General features: G+C 39.2%; 1 protein-coding gene across 1 annotated transcript in view; it reads left to right on the top strand.

The window, feature by feature from the left end:
• Nucleotides 1-21,088, top strand: part of ENPP1 (ectonucleotide pyrophosphatase/phosphodiesterase 1) — a 59,972-nt gene that overhangs the window by 13,200 nt on the left and 25,684 nt on the right. Inside the window, exons 2-11 of the mRNA XM_062572530.1 lie at nt 690-762; nt 1,910-2,026; nt 4,259-4,384; nt 4,540-4,600; nt 8,883-8,980; nt 16,301-16,380; nt 17,828-17,947; nt 18,912-19,021; nt 20,022-20,087; nt 20,423-20,495. Of these exons, the coding sequence (XP_062428514.1) occupies nt 690-762; nt 1,910-2,026; nt 4,259-4,384; nt 4,540-4,600; nt 8,883-8,980; nt 16,301-16,380; nt 17,828-17,947; nt 18,912-19,021; nt 20,022-20,087; nt 20,423-20,495 (924 nt within the window). The remainder of the gene's footprint in view (nt 1-689; nt 763-1,909; nt 2,027-4,258; nt 4,385-4,539; nt 4,601-8,882; nt 8,981-16,300; nt 16,381-17,827; nt 17,948-18,911; nt 19,022-20,021; nt 20,088-20,422; nt 20,496-21,088) is intronic.

Below are 21,088 nucleotides of genomic sequence, written 5' to 3'. Positions count from 1 at the left end.
CTAATGGTTAATAAATTCTGAAGGAATCTTTCCCCATATTTGAGTAGAGATTAGATCTGGTCCTAAACTTCTGGCCATGAACAATATAGTACTTGTTTGATAACTAATGCTCTGAGGATCCAAAATAAATATGGCAACAGTTTCTAGTTAGTGTAAGACACTGTGGTCAGTCAAATATGACATCCCACAGCCAGTTACCACTGTATAGGCCTACACTGAACTAGATACTAGGAAGTGGGAAAAGGTTTTCCTGACTTAGAAAATTATAGGTATTGCTTTTTAAGGGCCGCGGCTTCTGTTTGCAGTCTGTGGCCAATGGCATAACTTAGCTTCACCTTTTCAGAACAACCCAAGAGGAAGAAATGAGTGTAAGTTTTGTAGAAAATCGATGCATATGTAAATATAAGCATCTTAAATTTTATTAATGGGGAGGAAACATACCATATTTCTGCTTTAAAACTTATGAAGAAACAAAGTGCACAGGCTTCAGTCTTTTGAATTTCTATATATCAGTAATCAATTGTAAACAAAACTGCTTCATTGAGTAAAAACTGCGTGTTGGAACAGTGAGATCAATCTCCTTATCTGCGTATTAATCAATATCATTACAATTCTATAAATTATACATAAAATGAGGGCAAAACCATTCAAGAATGTCACTTAAGATTGTTTTCCTTCCTGTCCCACAGGTACTCTGTGTCTGCATGTTAACTACAATCCTAGGATGTATATTCGGCCTGAAGCCTAGCTGTTCAAAAGATGGTAACTAATGTGCCTCTTAATAAAGATATTAAGCAATTCCTTCCTCCCCCTCACCTCTTGATGTAAATTATCTTTAACATTAGCAGAATGCTGCCCTTTATTGCACTGCTTGAAATAGTTTCAATTAGAATACAATGAAAAGACCAAGAAATAATCCTGAGGTGTACTCAGTGCTGCTCTGTACTCCCTTGAGAGGTAAACTAATCCTGGTACTCAGTGTCTGGTCTGGCAGCTTTCATGTATCACAATTGTTGTTGTGGTTATGTCGCATGGCTGACTTTTTTTCAGTTCCCTATTTAAAACAAACAAACAAAAAAAAAAAACAACGAACCATTTCTATTTCATGTTGTCCTGGAACAGTTCCTTTTCAACTCTTCCAGTCAACTATGAAAAGTTTTTTTTTAAAGTAGTTAGAATTGTAATCTGTTTTTTTTTTTTTTGTGCTCTTGAAAAATAAATACACAATTTTTCAATGAAGAAGTTTGTTCAGGTAAAATGTTAGGAAACATAAGAAACTTTCAGATATTCTTTCATGTAAAAAGCTACAGACCTAGAAAAATTTCAAAATTAATCTGTTTTAACTAACAATCCTGCAATTACTTTAAACCAGATTAGATTGTTAATTTCCCACTGGAATAAGTAATTTTTTCCCCCCCACATCTTATTACAGTTTTGCCATATTGGCATTATTACCTTTATTTCCTGATATTTTGCATTTCAAGATTCTTAAGAAAATAAGAAGTGCCAAAGACAGAATCAAGAATTTACCTTATTTTCTTCTGGTGATTACCCAGGGTGAAATAGACTACCCAGACATAAGTGTAGTTAACATAAAATCGCTGGTGTCTAGAATTGCAGTGTTTTTTTTTTTTTTTTTTTTTTTTTTTTTTTTTTTTTTTTACAAATGAAACATGTTTCTGCTAAAATGGAATCTTTTGTTCAATATGACACAAATATTTTTCATTTAGTAAAAGAAAATAACTCTTAGTTTGAAGATTTTTTTCTTTGGCTACCATTATTTGCTCAGCTGTCCTGTAAGCTGTGGAATGACCACCTGTATCTTTCCCTACGTTGATCTTGGTCAATATGCCAAACAAGTGAGTAATTTAGGCTTGGCCACTGACATCTAACACTATCAATATTACAGTGAAAACCTGCAAAGGCCGTTGTTTTGAAAGGACATTTGGAAGCTGTCGTTGTGATAGAGATTGTGTCAAGCTTGGAAACTGCTGCTTAGATTACCAGGAAACATGTATACAACCAGGTAAGGATGGAAAAAACTGTGGAGGCAAACTCACATATATTCTGTGTCATGAGACAGCTCTGAATATGCAACACTGTTGTGGTGAAATGGCCATAATCTCCTAATATCTGTGTGTTTCCCTGAGGGTGCAAGAGAGGGGGAGGCTAAGCAGTGCACGGGTTCTGATATCAGTGGTCTCCTCGTGTTTGTGCTCCCTATGTCACAACCACAGGTGGAGTTGCACCAGTAATGGCAGTGTTGTGGAGCCCTGTGAAATATCAGGGCTCTGGTGTAGTAGTTGCTACACACAAGGCTCTTACCTCACTTAAGAGGATTACATAGCCTACAGGTTTGGTCAGGCTTCTGGCTTTCCCATAATTCTTGTGGAGCAAGAGGGAATGCGTTGCTGCAGTGTCCCTTGAAAAGAGCAGGGAAAACTGACTGCAGGTCTCAGCCAGCCTCCTGTTTTCTCTGTGTGGGGGTGAGAGAACAGTGGCATGCATTGTCCCTACCATCAAATATCTAACGAACGAGCACATTCTCAGGCCAGCCAGGAAGAGGAGTGGATTCCGCACATTGTAGCTTTCTGTGAGACGTCACCCCCGTGGAAAAGGGGAAGGACAGAGCAGCTCTGTGAAAGCTGCTGTCGTTCCCTGCTCAGCTACTCAGACCCTGTGCCTTGTTACTCCTCTGCTTGAGTGTGAAGCAAGGTCACATGCTAGCCTTTGGAATGAGACGGGCTGACAAAACAAATTGCAGTGATAGAGAATGGTGGGGAAAATGAGGAAAAAAATCTCAAGGTTTACCAGGAAACTGGATGTCAAATAGGCAAGGGTGCGAAAAGTGCCACAGAAATTTTACAAGGAAAGATGTTAGTGGGAGTAGTAACGCTAAGAACAACTCAACTGGCCTCTATTCTAGTTTTGCCCTAACGCTTAATATCATGTATTTTTTTTTAGTTTACTGTTTTTTCTTACCTTTTTTCTATCTATAAATCTTACTAATAATTCTCTCACTCTGAAACAAAACATCCCAATGTTCTTTTCCTTAAAAAAAAAAAAAAGAAAAAAAAACTGATTCAACTGACTATCATTCAAAGTTCTGTAAACTGCATGAAGATTTTTGCTTATGGAATACTTACAAGACTTACTCTCTACTTCTGTCATTCCTTTTCAGCTTAAAGAATTATTCAAAAACAAACGGAAGAGTCTGTCTTGTCACTAAAAATGAGAATTTGTATGCATTTGCTAGGTGAAGTTGTTTTTAGTTCAGTAGAATTAATGTCAGTGGAGAATCAGTTTCTAGTTTTCCCATATAATAACATAACTAGAATCACAGAATCATAGATTCTGCACTCTTAGAAGTAAAGGCCTCCTGATGTCTATGGAGTTATTCAAATTCAATATGCCTGAAAGTGAAGCTAATTTAATTTTTATTTGTTAACCCGTTGAATGCTTTTAAGCAGGAATTGTTAATTGCTAGGCATGTATGAAGACTGAATAATGACTGTTCTCTACTCAAACATGTAGGTTTGGCTTCCTCATTTCTTTTAAGACTGTTGCTTAGATGTTCACTCACTAGGCAAATTTGCTCATGCTTATCCTCACTTCTGTTTACAACTTGGTAACAGAATCTTCAAATGATATGGTGTTTTGGAATATTTTGTTCAGCAAAAAGCAATATAATTTAGAAAAAAAATTCTTACCAAAAAAAAAAAAAAAAAAAGCAGTGAAGATGAAGTTGCTAGGATTCCTGTTAGCTTCAGTAGCTGCTGAGTTATACCTGTGCCTAAGAAATCATAAATTAAGTTGTAGTACCTGCTGGTGAATGGTAAAATCCATCAGTGTAAGTCAGAGGTATATCAAGTTCAGACTCAAGTTTAGGTTTTTGTTTTGGGATTATTTGGGAAGTGGGGGGGGGGGGGGGGGGGGAGAATGTTTAACCCTAGTATTTACCAGTTAAGTTACCAGATTAAACCTACTTGAATTTAAGGATATTTAGGGAAATCCATAAAAAATTTTCTGTTGACCTTTTCTGTTTTGTGGTATTGCAATATGCCGCATAGTTCTATTATATGCGTCTGGATTATTTAGCCTTGGGTGTTTCTGTCTCCCAAAATGTCAAGGTTTACAATATCATACATGTGAGTTACCTCAATACTTTTTTCTGTGAGTACACATTTGAGACAGAACTTGCATTGAATTAAATTCTGCATTAACACAAGTGTGTCAATCTCTGTACTCATGTCTGTAGCCCGCATATGGACCTGCAATAAATTCAGGTGTGGAGAGAAGAGACGACCAGAATATCGCTGTGCCTGTTCAGATGATTGTGTGGAAAATAAAGATTGCTGTGTCAATTATCATGCTGTCTGTAAAGGTAAATACTCCCCTCAGAATCCCTTCAATCTCTCTTGTGTGTGCTCATGTTTCCTTGAAAGGGAATAAGGAAGCATTTAATAAAGTGAAAAACTTGCTTTTATCAAGAAAAGAATGTACTGTCTTGAAAAATAAATTGCACTCATTTGTTTTAAGGAGAGGCAAGCTGGGTTGAAGAAGAATGTGAGGACATTACTGAACCTCAGTGTCCGAAAGGGTGAGGATATTTTATATTTGCATAGCTCTACTCTTTGCTTTTGTTTCGTTTTTGAGATTAATTTCCCTACTTTGCCTTCCTGAGACCTGCTTGCCTTTCTTACCCACAGTGAGAACAGCTGCCAGACTGGCAAGGTTACCTGCTCAGCCAGCATTTGGTAGCACTTACTAACAGATCAGGGTGCTCTACCCAGGCAACACTTGCATATCCCAGTACTTGCTTGACTTACGGGACTGGCTTACTCCATCTTTCGTGGATAGGTTTACTTGGGACAGCACTCCTTCATGCCAGCATTGTTATGAGAGCATATTTGGGACAATATCCACTGTCCCAAATGTTCTGAGGCCCGCTCTGCAGTCTTGGACTCCTAGCACTTGCTTTTCTCCTGGACTATTCTTATTTCCTTGCCTGTTCCAGTTCCAGAGCTGCAAAATGTGGACAGGTTATTGTCCTGTTCACAGTGATGAAGGGATAGATTCATTTGGAGACTCAAACACCTTCATAAAAGGTATAAAATGTTGTGCATGAGCTGCCACAGGATCCTTATGCTCTGTGTCTCAGCTCCACGCTGAGTCTGCTCCTGCAAGCTGCATATACACTGTGCAAGGAATAAATCATCTAGTTTATGGCATCAGCACTTGTGCTCAAATAATTGGCAGTCAAGGCAATGGCATGAATACCATACTGCAACTCTTGCCGATTAACTTGTTTTTAGAATGTTTCTGTTTTGTTTTTTTTCTGTTCAGCGCATAAATGGAACGGATAGTACTTTCACTAAAATTGTTTTAATCCTGGCAAACCCAGAAATGTTGCAATAAAATCGAACCCAAGAAAGGGTGATGTGTGGTTAAAGTTGAACCTTCAGTAAACATTCTTGATTGATTCACCTCAGACTATTAGTACACAGACCTCTCCCCAGATTGACAACACTGAACAATTTCCTTCTTCCTGTGGTGGAAATAAGTAGGAGTACAGGTGAATTTAGCTGAGTGTTCGTTTTAAAGCTTCAAGATATCACCTCTGATTCTGTGCATAGTAATGCAAAATGTTCTGTGGGTTTGAATTACTGGGTTTATTGTGTTTTGTTCTGAGTTGTGATTGGTTTTGTTGTGCAGAGTAGACAAAAGCCGTAACACCCCTGTGTTCAATGAGGTGACTAATCTGAGAAATCCAACAATTTTCAGTGAGACTGTTCAAATGCTTAAAATTAAGTAGCACACGTAGGTCTGTCCAAGATCACATTCTGCGTTATTTAATAGGACTATAAAATAAATGGGGCTATACGAGGTTTCAGGAGTCATCCAGTTCTTCCCAGTGTCTTAGAAGGAATGAAATAATACTCTCAGATTTTAAACCTACACAAGCAACTTATCTTCGTGCTTAAATAGATGCTTTTCTTCATGTCTTAGTATCTTTTGTTGTGATTTAAGCCTATTACTTTTTACTTAAGCCTATTTACCCTATTACTACTTGTGTTCTCTTCAGTAAACTGGAAGAACAGTTGATTCCTTTCTTCTTTACAGTGGTTTCCTATATATTTGCAGACCATTACTGTACTTAAAAATTACACTTCCTGTTGAGGCCTTATATTTAGTGGAGAAGAAAGTTTTACATCCTATGTCTTATGAGCGTGCATAGGCAGTAGTGCATATGTGTATGGGGGTAGGATGTTCTCTGTGTAACATATTTAGCTTTTTGAGGGGACTAGATTTTCAGGATAGAGATTGGTCTTCTATAATCAGGGTCTGAACAAGCTGTTGAGAGGCAGGTCAGCTTGGTAGTGTAGTCCTCAGTTCTGGTCTCTTGATCATCCAGACTGGTGAGCCTGCTACACCACAACAAGCTTATTTGCCCCTCTTGTGTTTGTGTAGAAACCAGTTTAGAGGAGGGGATGATTACCATTGGATTTCCTTCAGTGTGGAATCAGGATGTAACCGAGGTGCATATATTTATCCAAGAGCTGTGAAACACCCTTGTCACACTGTTTGGACGTGGCCGGTATGAATCATGACAGGGCCAAAACTAGAGCCTCTGTGTTCTGTCTCAGGTCTACTTGCTCATGATGGGCTGCACTTGTTAAAGTACACTTGTTTAGAAATGTACTTGGACACCAACAGAAAAATCAGGTGTGGGAAAGAAAGCCTGGAGAGATTTATTATCTCAGAACTGAGTTTAAGTCAGTTTGAGTAAGCTGTATCCCACAGGGAGAATGAGGAGTGCTCTGGAGCTGTTCCAAACAGTGCTATTTTGCTGTGGTCTGTCATGCGTTGCTTCCCTGAACACAGGACAGATCACTGACTATTAAGTTTCAGCATGTGTACAATATACAAGAAGCAAACCAACTAAACTCTCTGGTTGTGGCAGTGGTCTATTTAGTCAAGCTTAATTTACATGTGTGAGGGGATCATTAGCTGGATTTGCAGACAAACAAAACATGTCCTTAATGGTTGGTTTACTTTTAAGTGCTAAACCAGAATGAGTTGCCTAAAGTCCCTTTCTAAGGAGTTATTTAAAATGAGTGTGTTTTTACTTATGTTTGTAGGTAGTTAGTACTGAATAGTTTTTGCTTCAAAAATTGTATTTCATTGGAAGAAATCCTGTAGTGAAGTTCTTACTGAATTCCTCTGCACTGGAGAAAATCAGTTTGTTTGGAAAAAGTCAGGTATTAGTAGAAGTTGTGGAGATAAAAATCTGTGGTGCAAAAAATACTTGGAGTATGGGTAAAGGTGTTACATGAAGTTTGAAGTTCTGCCAAAGAACTTCAGTCTTGGTCTGAAGACCATTCATCTACCTTCTGTCATCTCCACTAAGATTTCCAAAAGATGGTATTAAATACAATGAAAACCAGTCTACAAGCCCACTTATTAAATGCTCTTTAATGTTTTATCTGCACTGGGTTATGGGAGGCTGTATGATGATTCTGACTAACGTAGTCAGTTTGGCTGAACTGTTTTCAAAATTGTTGATAACATAGACATGTTCAGGTCACTTGACTCATTTTCTGTTTAATGTACTTGTGTGTGTTTTAGACTAAAATAAGGCTTATAAGTATTTTACTTGTCAGAGTAAATGGTTGTTTGGATTTTTGTGCTGTATCTCACTAGAGAAATTGTCAATGTTTATAGTATTTGTCTTCTATCATCAATTGTTTTACTTGGAAATCTAAGGTATAATGAATTTTTACAATTTCTTTTTCATTTTACATTTTGTAAATATAAAAAGGAAAATGACCTTGCAGCTGACATGTAAAATATATATAATTCTTCTGTGCAAATCTATATTTTCGGTTGTTGCTGATTCACTGCTAAGTTCCTAGTCTCACATATCCTCATATCTATAGATCCAATATAGGATATTTTTGTTTCAAGGAAGAAGTTGCTGATAACTATTTCCATCCATGGATGCAATGTTTTAAATGTTTACATTTGGAGACAAATTGTTTGATGAGCAGGGCTGAAGCTGGGAAGAAGACTGGAACTAGTTCCTATGGGGGCTAGGAAAGTGAATTTCTCTTTGCCAGTTCCAGCGAAATCATCTTTTGAATTTAGCTTTTAAGTTCTAGGCTAGAATGCTGTTGTTTGCTAATTTCCAGTTGTAGAGCCACATTTTACAGACTGGATATTTGGGGTATTTTGAGTATGGAAGTAATAGTTGTTCAGTTCTTTTTAGTTAAATATAATGTGAGAGGAAAATGTGTGTTAGTGATTTAACATGTCTGTATACTAGGTCTTCAGAGTTCTGTGCACAGTGTAAGTAAAAAGCGAAGTTTCGTTTTTCAACTAAATCACAATTTGTTCAGAAGCAAAGTGAGTAAAGCAATGAATTTCAACTTTGTTCTTTCCCTCTTCTTCACTTAGGCTTTTTTAGAGGGGTTTAGAGGGGTTGAATATTGCTCCAGTGGGACTGATTTCAAGATTAAAAAAGAATATTTAAAAAAAGCCAGATGGTTTATGTGAGCATCCTTGTTTGTGCTTCACTTCATGTGAGCTTGAAACCCGGCCTTGTCTTGCTTTCTTTGTGTTTGCGATGTCCTATCACAATACTCAGCATCTTCAGGTAGGGTTTTTTTATGCCAGCCTATGAACAGAGGGGACAGAATGGCTATTTTGCTACCACTCTGTCAGGCTGTGAACCTTTCTATTTAGGAGGACTTGTTTCTTTGGTCTAGTGTTTGATCTCAACGGGAACATCTCCAAGATTCTTGGGAAACTTTCTTGAAATAGTGATAGGAATGTATTTGTCATAATTTTCTTTTCAGTACTTTTAACTTCTGTTTTTTCAGGTTTACCAAATCTCCAGTGTTACTGTTTTCATTGGATGGCTTCAGAGCAGAATATTTGCAGACTTGGGGTGGACTTCTACCTGTTATTAGCAAGCTACGTGAGTGGTTTTCCTTTTCTAAGTAAGACCATGATTGCTTACACAAAAAATCAAATGTATTTTTTTTTGTAGAAGTAACTATTCTTACTATGTTAAATCTGCACTATCCTTCCCTGGAATCTCAGGTTGTTGCCCTGTATAACAGTTGTGCACATAGAGCATGGGAGTGGAAGGGCGGAGAGACAGAGGGCATGAGGCGAAGAATGGCCAAATTTGGGGTTTTCAGTTAAACCTTAAAAATGGTTAAGCAGCTCTTAGTGTTTAGGAGGGTGGACTTTTACTGTGAGCTTCCTTTATTTGGAGGAGAAAAAAGGAAGTAGATACACTGTAGGATTTCAAAGATCTATTTTTCATAATGCCTTGTATTTAAGTGGAATGGCTTTGAAAAATGGAAGGTGATGTAGAGAGCATTTCATTACATTTGAAAAAATATGCAGAAAGAAGATATTAGGAACAGATGCTATTCAAGAGCTGGTATGTAAAGTAGAAATGTGAATCTGAGAACCTTCATTTAACAAACATTTGCAGAAGTGATGACAGTCTCATAAATACGTATTTTTTCATAGGTTTTATAGTGTCTTTCTTAACTTTGTAGTGTCTCAGTAACTTAAGTTACTTTTCCTGTCTTTTTTTGGCTATGCTCTATAAAGAATCCATGGTATTTCTTGTCTGAAAAATGTCAATCTTGTGATTTATAAATTACTACCTGGAGTGGCTGGTTTCGATTTGACTAAAAATAAGTCAATAAAAATACTTACTGTTTTATACAATGGTTGTTATAACTTGTCTATTCCATAGAGTAACAATTCACAGATGTATCTGAGGTTTTCACTTTTTTTTTGTTCCATGAGTAAAAACAAGGCCTTTGAAACAGTTCCGTAAGGTAGTTGTCAAAATTTTCAATTTAAGAAGGCTTTTTAGCTTTGAGAGGAGAGACTAGCACTTACAAATGGTTATAGCTCTAACTGATGTACAAGATACGGTGCTGCAAAATTTCTACAGAACTTCTCAGCTTCAATGTTCACTTCCAGTAGCAGTTTGCACAGCAGATAGTGCTGAAGGTACGCAGGAAGGTACAGAAGGCATCTTTGTTTCCAATTTTAGTAATGCCCACTTCCACAAATGTGGTCATGACACGGCAAAGCACGTTTGCCTGTAGCTGTTGAAGCTGCTACATCAGCTGTGTCAGCAGTTTCAACCAAGACAGCCAACAGATGCAGCTCTGCAGGTCTCTGACTGCGGGGAGTGCTTGGGGCCTCTCCATAAGGCCTGGACTGATAGTCAGCTCTCCTGCAGGAGGTGTGCTGTTGTTGACAAATTGTGTAATCAGGTAAAGGAGATGTGGGAGGAAGGCAGCAGACTTCAAAGTGTCTGAAAATGAGCAGGAGACTGTACTGCTCCAGGAGTCCCAGTCCCCCGCAGCAGGGGATATGCTGGAGGACGCTGTGCCGAGTGAAACAGTGTATCACAACAGTGTAGAAGGCTGGAAACTGATTGTGTCTCATGAAAGGATAAAGGCTCCTACTCCCCCTATTCAGTTGGACTTGCAATTGAATAACTGGTTTAGTACCCTCCAGACTGAGGAGGACCTGGACCTGACTTCAAAGGAAGCAGCTGGACGGACAGACCCTGTGCCTTGCAGGAACACAAAGAAGAATCGGTCAGTGATTGTTGAGTGTGACTCCATGCTGCAGAGGAAAGAGGCACCTATCTGTTGACCTGATCTCTTGTCTAGAGAGGTTTGTTGCCTGCCAAGGGCTTGGATACGAGATGTCATTGAAAGGCTGCCAAGGCTCGTCCACATGTCAGACGACTACCCCCTACTACTCCTTCAAGTGGATGCTAATGATACCAAAGGCAAACTAGAAATGATCAAAAAGGATTTCAGAGCTCTGGGCATGGTGGTCAAGGGTCTAGGAGCCCAGGTAATCTTCTCAATCCTGCCAATGAGGGGAAGGATAAGAGGAGTAGATGGGTTTTCTAAGTTAACAACTGGCTGCACAGCTGCTGTTGGCAACAGGGTTTTGGTTTCTATGATCGTGGGACCTGGTCTGAAGATAGACAACTGATGAGAAGAGATGGGATCCACGTCACTAAGCGGGACACTCATGTCTTTGCCGACAGGTTGGTCAGCTTGGTAAAGAGGGCTTTAAACTAGGTAGGATGAGGGAAGGGGAGAGTTATAAAGACAGAGTAGTCAACAAAACACAGCTCAAGGCAGGAGGCCTCCAGTAGGTCCCTGCAGTCAGGGATGTGCATATGAGACATGCTTATGGGGGATTCCCTTGCACCCCTCCTGGGAAACCTGTATGCACTACCTCTTTGAATTGCCTATACACGAATGCATGCAGCATGGGGAATTAACAGGAGGAACCGCAGATCTGTATGTGGTCACAGGGCCATGATCTCATTGCAAGTACAGAGACATGGTGGATAGCTTGCATGACTGGCATGTTGTCATGGATGGCTATGTCCCTTTTAGGAAAGGGAGGCCAGGAAGGCGAGGTGGTGGAGTTGCTCTTTGCATGATGGAGCAACTGGAGTGTATTGAGCTCTGTCTAGGGCTACATGAAGAGCAAGTTAAGAGATTATGGGTAAGGGTTAAAGGGCAGGCTAACATGGGTGACACTTGTGGATATCTACTACAGGCTACCTAATCAGGAAGATTAGGAGGAACTTCTTCACTGTGACAGTGACAAAGCACTGGACCAGGTTGCCCAGAGAGGTTGCAGAGTCTAATTCTCTGGAGATACTCAAAGCCCACCTGGATGTCTAACATGCTCTAGGTGACCTTGCTTGAGCAGGGGGGTTGGACTAGATGATCTTCAGAGGTCCCTTCAAACCTCAACCATTCTGTGATTAGGTGAAGAGGAAGGCGATGAGGCCTTCTGCAGGCAGCTGGAAGTAGCCTCACAATCTCAGGCTCTAGTTCTTATGGGGGACTTCAGCCACCCTGGTATCTGCTGGAAGGACAGCACAGCTAGGCACAGAGCGTCCAGGAGGCTCCTGCAGAACATCAATGATAATGTTTTGACACAGATGGTGGAGGAGCCAATGAGGAGGGGCATCCTCCTGCTGGACCTTGTCCTAACCAACAAAGGACTAGTTGGGAGACATAAAGGTTGGGGGAAGCCTTGGCTGCAGTGATGACAAGATGGTGGAGTTCAGGATCCTCTGCGGAGGAAGCAAGCCAGTAAGTAGGATTGCAACCCTTGACTTCAGGAGGAATCCCATGGGTTAAGACCCTAGAAGGAAAGGAGAGTCCAGGAGAACTGGCTATTCAAACATCACTTCCTCCAAGCTCAGGAGCGGTGCATCCGTATGAGTAAGAAGTGCAGTAAAAGGGGCAGGAGACCTGCATGGGTGAGCAAGGAGCTCCTGGCTGAACTCAGATGGAAGAAGAAAGTACACAGAATATGGAAGAGGGGACAGACCACTTAAGAGGGTTATAAGAATGTTGTCAGTGTATGCAGGGATGTGATGAGGAATACTAAGGCCTACTTGGAATTAAATCTGGCAAGAGATGTGAAGGACAACAAGATGGGCTTCTTGGACTAGAAGGATTAGGGAAAACGTGTGCCTGCTGCTGAATGGTTTGGGAACACTAGATGATGAAGAATACAGAGAAGGCAGAGTTACTGCATGCCTTCTTTGCCTCAATCTTTACTGCTAAGGGCGGCTCATAGAAATCTCAGAGCCTGGAGACAAGGGAGAAAGTCTGGAGAAAGGAAGGCTTTCCTTTGTTTCAGGTGGATTGTGTTGGAGATCTGGGCAAGCCTGACATCCGCAAATCCATGGGCCCAGATGGGATGCACCCATGGGTACTGAGGGAGCTGGTGGATGTTGTTGCTAGGCCCCTCTCCATCATCTTTGAAAGGTCCTGGAGAACTGGAGAGGTGCCTGAGGACTGGAAGAAAGCCAGTGTCACTCCAGTCTTCAAGAAGGACAAGGAGGGAGGACCCAGGAAGCTACAGGTCGGTCAGCCTCACCTCCATCCCTGGAAAGGTGATGGAACAGCTCATTCTGGATGTCATCCCTAAGCATATGGAGGAGAAGGTGATCAGGAGTAGCCAGCATGGATTCACCAAGGGGAAATCCTGCTTAACCAACCTGATCGCCTTCTCTGACGGAATGACTGGCTGGGTAGATGAGGGCAGAGCAGTGGACGTTGTGTACCTTGACTTCAGCAAGGCTTTTGACACTGTCTCCCATAACATCCTCCTAAGCAGGCTCAGGAAGTGTGGGTTAGATGAGTGGACAGTGAGGTGGATTGAGAGCTGGCTGAAAGGCAGAGCTCAGAGGGTCGTCATCAGTGGCGTGGAGTCTAGCTGGAGGCCTGTGTCTAGTAGTGTCCCCCAGGGCTCAGTACTGGGTCCCATCCTGTTCAACTTCTTCTTCGATGACCTGGATGAGTGGACAGAGTGCCTCCTCAGCAAGTTTGCTGATGATGCCAAGCTGGGAGGAGTGGCTGATACAGCTGAGGGCTGTGCTGCCACTCAGAGAGACCAGGACAGGCTAGCGAGTTGGGGGGATAGGAACCTCCTGAGGTTCAACAGGGGCAAGAGTAGGGTTCTGCACCTAGGGAGGAATAACCCCATGCAGCAGTACAAGCCGGGGGCTGACCTGCTGGAGAGCAGCTCTGCAGAGAAGGACCTGGGAGTGCTGGTGGATGACAAGTTGACCATGAGCCAGCAATGTGCCCTTGTGGCCAGGAAGGCCAGTGGTCTCCTGGGGTGCATTGGGAAGAGTGTTGCCAGCAGGTGGAGGGAGGTGATCCTGCCCCTCTGCTCAGCCCTGGTGAGGCCTCATCTGGAGTCCTGCATCCAGTTCTGGGCTCCCCAGTCCAAGAGAGACGTGGAGGTACTGGAGAGAGTCCAGCATAGGGCTACAAAGATTGATCGATCCGAGGGCTGGAGCATCTCCTTTGAAGAAAGGCTGTGAGAGCTGGGCCTCTTCAGCCTGGGAAGAGAAGACTGAGGGGGGATCTTATCAATATTTATAAGTACCTGAATAAGATAGAATAAAATAATGATCTGGGGAAGAAAAATGATCTCTGCATTACGTGTACTGTCCTACAGTACTCAGTAGAGTAGGAACATAGGAAGATTCTTTGTAATCTACTAGAAGTCTCTTAAGGACACAGGTTCTTCAATGTTATTACACAACTTTGCTTTCTAGTCTTCCCCCCCTCCCCATAGTAAAATGATTGATGAAAAGGTCAAATGAGGCAGATTTTCTTTAGCAAGAAAAGTGTCATCTCATGAATGAGCATTGCTTTCACTGAAATACGAATCAAATTTTGTAATCTCTTGACGCTCTGAGGGCCTACTTATCTCTGTGCACCTAATTTCATGTGTGTCTTGGCACTGAAAACAATGGGAGCAGTTGAGTTGTAAAGATAAGCATTTTTAGATATAAGTATATAAATGTTGTAGTATTTTGGAGTACATGAAGGGATAATGAAGTCTGCCTCTCTGTGGTAGACTAATAACAACGACAGGTGAAATGCTTGACGATTGCAGGAGAACTATATTGAACCTTCCTTTTGAAGGTCATAGTTATTCATGTAATGGACAGGTAATGTTCGGGAAGACACATAGTGTATGAACGATACATTTGTAAAATAGTGAATACTTAATCATAGTAAGTAATTTACCCAATTCTGCCTACTTTCTTATTGAATTAGAATGATGCTGAATTCCTGGATCTTCCTCTTTAAAACACTTGATAAGTATAGCATTCTGTTACATTCCTGGTTGGTATTCTCTCTTCTTTCAGTGTCAGGATATAAAAGGGAAATATTAAAGAAAATACACTGTGCCTACACTAATTCTGTTGTCTCCTTAGAGTTTTTTTGTTAACATAGATTCTGCAATATCATAATTTCACTTTTAACAAGTTTTATTACATGCATATGCACCTGCGCACTCACACTCTTAGGGCTTCTGCTAAAAGATAAGGAATTCAGAATGAAGCTGAGAGTGTAGAATGAAGCTGAGTGTGTAAAATGAAGTTCTCAGTGAACCTGGGCGTAGTTATAATTTGTACATTTTAGATTCAAAGCTATTTTCCACATATTTCTAGGCTGTGATATCACAATTTTTAAAGAAATCCTCCTTCTGTCTTCTATTATCTTAAACTAAAAAAGACAACAAGCCAAAAATAGGAAGTATAACTTCAATGGAAAGTCCCAGCAAAAATCCCCAACAAGTTTGCCAGAACACCGTTTAAATGTATTTTTCCCTGTTTAAACAAACAAACAAAAAAAAAACCCCCAGTATTTGGGGAAAACAGCCTCAACAAGAGATTTAGAAATGGTTGAAATTCATCAAGCATGTTCCAGTACCAGTAAGAGTACAACTCTATTACTATAGAACACAGAAGCAGAAGAGGGTGCCAATGTAATTTGAGAGGACTTTTATTTCAGGCAGCTGTTTTTTTTTTTTTCTTTTAAATTCAGATTGATTGTTTCAACAGAGATCTAATCCAAGGCCTCAATCTATTTTTTAAATGAGTTCAAAGTGCCTTGAATCAAACCTTTTTTACATTATCAAACCTTTCATTCTGTTTTATTTATGTATGTATTTATACATACACACACACGCGTGCCTGCACAAACACACACACTCTCTATTTATTTATAAATGTCTATATATGACCTAGAGGGCATACACTGGTCTTTTGTCTAGAGGGTTATTACTTAGCAGCTGTTTTGGCTTGACCAATGACTCTTCAGGCTAATAAATACTGTGCCCTAATCTTCTCCTTAAAAACCTGTGATATTACATTGAGGTAAAGAAAAGTTTGTGATCATCATAGAGTAAAGGCTTTTTATTTTATTTTTTTAGTACAACAAACCCATAAATTGAAGGCAAAATTTGACAAGTGATTGAGAGCGCTAAGGTAAAGCAACACTGTGCCAGCAGCCACTTTATTACCTCTGTGAGATCCCAGGGTAAAGCAACTGTTTTTTCTCAAGCTGCACGGTTTTCTTACCACACACTAGGTCAGCTTTGGAGAGCATGATTTCTTTTCTTATTTTGTTTTAGCTATGTATGCTTTTTATATGGAATATGTTTTGCTCATATAACCTTTGAGGTCTGTTACTAGGAGATCTAAGATTTACACTCCTAGACATTTAGTCCACTTGTGAATTGTTATGAGAAAAAAAAAATAGTATTTACTGTAGGGTACTGAAGAATGAACTTTCTAGAATCTCTGTTATTTTCATTCGTTTGTTTTTAAGTATGTCTGTGTGAAGCTGGTAAAGGTTTCAATTTCTGTCATTTTGCTTTTTTTTTTTTTTTCTTTCCTGTCTAGAAAAATGTGGAACATACACTTCCAATATGAGACCAGTTTATCCATCAAAAACATTTCCCAATCATTACTCCATTGTCACAGTAAGAGTTCCTGTATATTATGTTTCTGCTATTGAGGATACTGTTTGTTATCAAGCTATCTGTAAGGGAATAATATAATATATCTGTGTGGATTATTAAAATAATACTATTTTACCTTCAACATATAGAAATACATTATACTTTTTATGCAAATTTAGACTAACAGACATTTTATAACTGTAATGAAGTGCTCAGACCTAATCTAAGTAATTCAGTTCTTCCAATACGAGTTGCAAAAATTCCCATGTACTTGAGAAGTCATGTCATTTTATGACGCTTCCTTTGTATTAAAGTTTCTGCTAAACGGTAGATCTGTCTCCTGGAGTGAGAACAGACTGACTTTTTAAATCACTGGCTTTGTTGCAGTTTTTTAATATGGCTTGGCATGACCCAAAGAAGTGTATGAAGTGGAAGTCAGGATTTGAACATCACGTTAATGTTGGCTCTGTGACTATCCAAATTTGGATAGGAACGTCACAAAACTGATTTTGTAAACTTCCTCACCTCCCGTATGTAGGAGGTAAAAGAAAGAAAGAGGAATTCAACACTGAATGTAGTGCTGGAGTCCCACAGATCCTTCTCAGTTTCTCAATGTGAAAACCTAAAATTTGAATAGATACTTGAGGATCAACATCTTTTTGTTTTTTTTCCCAGTTTGTCAGGCTTTTGATAAGTAGGCAGGAGCACAAGTTCAGGAATGAGACTTTTACTTGAGTAATCCTCCTACTTGTCCTATTTTTGAAGATGAAATTAGAAATGTTAACCATGCTCTAAAGCCATGTAGGAGTGTCCCTAAATGCAAAATAAACTTGTCTCAACTCCCCATTCTTGTGAAAATCAGCAGACTGTGGTGTTTAGCAGAGCCCTACAGAGAGTGTTGTTCGATCCTCTTACCTAAAGGAGTCAGTATGTCTGAAAGCACAGCTTGAATAGCTGGTGCCTCAGAGCACTTTTGTCACTGGTTATCAGTGGTATCCCCATCTAGATCTTTCATCTAGCTGATGTGCAATCCTCCTTTGAAATCCTTTGCCTGAACCTGAGTTTTTTGATTGCCTGATGAAGGTCTTACATGATTATTTGCTTAGTCATTGGTACTAAAGATGCAGTGAACGCACACACCGAAAGAGTGTCTGAGTTTGGTCCTAAAGAATACTGCTCAAATATTTTGTTATCTCACTGAGAAGCAGCTAGATATCTAGAGGTAGAGCAACACCACAAAATCCATTGCTCCAAACTGCAAATCAACTATATTTGTGTGAAGTTTGAGTCAGGATTGTAGTTTTTTAGTAACAATGACGTGTGAAAGTGTTAAACTTTTGATTTGACATAATGGTAAAGACTCATAGACAAATATGTCCAGTGAACAATTTATAACAAATGTCCATTTATCTAGCTAAAAGATCCTTTTTCTTTGTAATGTTGCAACAAGGTACACTCTCAATTACAGGGACTGTATCCTGAATCTCATGGTATAATTGATAACAAGATATATGACCCCAAAAGAAATGCATCTTTCACCCTTAAAAATGAAGAAAAGTTTAATCCACAGTGGTACCAAGGGCAACCTGTAAGTATTAACACACTACTGGGAGTGTTCAGTAACCTGTTGTTATGTTGTTAAATATCACTTGAATGCACAGTGATCTTGAAACAGTACAGGGGGTGCTTCTAAGTCAGCCAAGAATTATTACTCAGCATCATTAGGGATTGCCTTACTGGAGCTGCAAAATGATAGTGAAACTGACTTAAGGTAACTAACTAGATTTTTTGTTCTGTTTTGAGTATGAAGTGGTCTTGAAGTCATGAGGAAATCAACAAATGCATCAGTTTTAGTAGTAAGTAGTGAAGTAAATTTACTCTGCCTATGTTGCTGAGTCTAAAGATGCAGTTTTAGAAGAAAACCTCTCAGTTTAATCACAGTGCTATGGCAAATCTCTAGAGACTGCCATAAAAATGAAAGGCACAAGGGACTGAGTGGTAGCATGAAGAGTGAAAAGGGAATAGATGCAACTGTTCAGTAATATGGGGAGGACTGATTTTTAAGAGGGAAAAACACACAAGTGTAGTAGAAGGACTTTAGGCCACTAGGAAGAAAGTTACGTATGAGTCAGACAGGAAAACATGCTGAGAGCAGAAAACTCTGCAGAACCTGAGATCTTCAGTAAAATCAGAGATATTGACTAAATTGTTGCTCCTGTATTTCAGAGTATGTGGGGCATAGCTCTTCGGAGTTTTCCAACTCCTACTTGCACTGTTCTTGAAGTATTTCTGCTTCCCGGTACTCAGCCGTGGTTCTACTTCTGCATTATAATTCCTTTCTGTGGGAGCTAGTAATTTCTACTTCTGTCCTGGCTCCCCTATGCTATGGCCGTGGAAAGGATGTGAGAATTTGTAATACAAAATCAGGATGAATGGTATATTGTGACTGCAGCTAGTGATAATATGCAAGATGGAATGTCCTGTGTGTTCTGCATACGTTTTTAGTTTTAGTTCAACAAACTCCACCAATAATGATTGTTCTCCTCCTGCAGATTTGGCTCACAGCTATGTATCAAGGTCTAAAAGCGGGTACATTCTTCTGGCCTGGGTCAGATGTAGCAGTTAATGGAAGCTTTCCAAACCTATTTGAAAAATACAATAGGTATGTAGGTTCTTCTGTCTTGAGTGGATATTTTGTTCTGAATTATATATTACAATGGGACAGATCCTAGAGAAGTGGTAAAACTTTCCCTGGATTCTTTGTCTAGTCATTTTATCGTTCCTCAGCAAACATTCCACAGGAAAGATGTGGAAAAACTTCTTTGAGAGCAGCTTTGTCGCTTTAAAACTTTTTTCTTTGTATTTATACAGATCTTTTATGAATGTGTTTAGAGTTATTCAATCCAAATCTCTTATAGTAAACAGATCAGGTCTTGACATGTCATATTGTCCATGAAAACTATTATTTTACTATTGACTCTGGTAATCTGCTCCAATGTCAAAATACTTTCCTTTCAGATTTTCAAAATACTTCACACTGGTAATTTTTCACTCAGTGGTTGCTCTTCAACATGATTAGAATTTCCTGCCTAATAAAAATACTATGTTAATCTGTTTTTCATCATTTATGTAATTATCCCAAATCTCTCCTGAGAAATCAAACTTCTAATTTCTAACTTCATATGATCAATCTCCCTTCTCTGACACCTTACCCTTATAGCATGGAAATCCTGATTATTGATTATCTTTTCTCTAGCAAGTTGTACATGCTCACTGGAACTTGCAGTAGGTAGCTGGATTGCTGTTACTGTTGATACAGATCCATATGCTTATTGTTGGTTTACTGCAGAAGTTAATGCGATAATCTTTTACCCAGTTTATGTGATATGAAATCTTATACTCAAATTGGGGGGGAAAAATCAAGAATTTTTCAGAAGTGAAAACCTACATTGTTTATGTACCATTGCACCTTGAAATCAATGATTCTGTTAGAATGATGAAGAAAAGCAGTACTGAGAGCTTTATTCTAATTTCATTGCAGTCAATGGAGAGCATTGACTTAAGTGAGCTTTAGATCAGGCACTTAACTCTTGCATAACCACAGAAAATTAGCATAGATGGAATCTTGGAAACATGGTTGATCTTATATTTTTCTGATACAGCTCAATTTCATTTGAAGAAAGGGTGGTAACTGTTCTTCGCTGGCTGCAGTTACCTGAAAGTGAAAGGTAGGTATATAACTGTAAATGTAAGAGCCTCTTCCAGTGATATTGCAATGAAATATTTGCACTTATATAAACACTTTGTTTAAAGTGTAAATTGTATTTACAATACCTTGTTTATTTCTCTAACAATGTCAAAATATTACTTACTGCAAGCCTATTTCTATGACTGAAACCTATTTCTATGCCTATTTTTGTTTTTCTATTTTCCTTTAATGTACCTTTCTTCTGAATGATAGAGTTGTTTCCAATATTTGATTTCCATTGTTGAAATATTATCTCTTCAAACTATGTCTCAATGTGTATGTAAAATATTACATTTTTGGTACTGTTTGATATAGACCACACTTTTACACTCTGTATTTAGAAGAACCAGATTCCTCAGGCCATAAGTTCGGACCAGTAAGCAGTGGAGTAAGTAATGTTTTTGTTCTGTTCTCGTTTTGTTTTGATTTTTAATTTAAAGCTCTGTTCTGATTCTGTAAAAAATTTTCATAAAACATTGTAGATAAATAACCAAGAACATGCTCATTGCACATATAAGGAAGAGGTTTTGTGAATGGACAGTCAGTCCATAATTAACATCAAATGCAAGGCATGTAATGAACAGGCTATTTAGTAAGTCTAATTTTTACTTTCCTTGTTTCACTAACTAAAAGTGCAAAAGCATTTTTGAGCAGCCCTTGTATGCTATTTTAGCTATTTCTACCTGTTCTTTATGTTGATTTTTAAAATCAAACAAACAGTTTGCATGCTTTCGGGGGAGCAAAAACAGATTTTGATAGTGATAGTCTAATTTTTGTTGTACAAGTGTTCTCACTGTAATTTGTTCCTATTCTCTGTGCAAAGATTAGATGAATATTGATCTTATCTACCAATTGTGAGATTTTATGCCTTCTCAGAAACAGACTGGTAAAAGAGAAGTTCATCCCTTCAGTCTATGATGTACCTTTTGTATAGGTCAGAAGTCACCAGTACTGGTCAGTGTTACTGTTTTCAAGAGTATT

This window comes from Rhea pennata, chromosome 3 (assembly GCF_028389875.1).
Source record: "Rhea pennata isolate bPtePen1 chromosome 3, bPtePen1.pri, whole genome shotgun sequence".
Taxonomy (NCBI): domain Eukaryota; kingdom Metazoa; phylum Chordata; class Aves; order Rheiformes; family Rheidae; genus Rhea; species Rhea pennata.
This window is presented reverse-complemented; position numbering and strand designations above follow the sequence as displayed.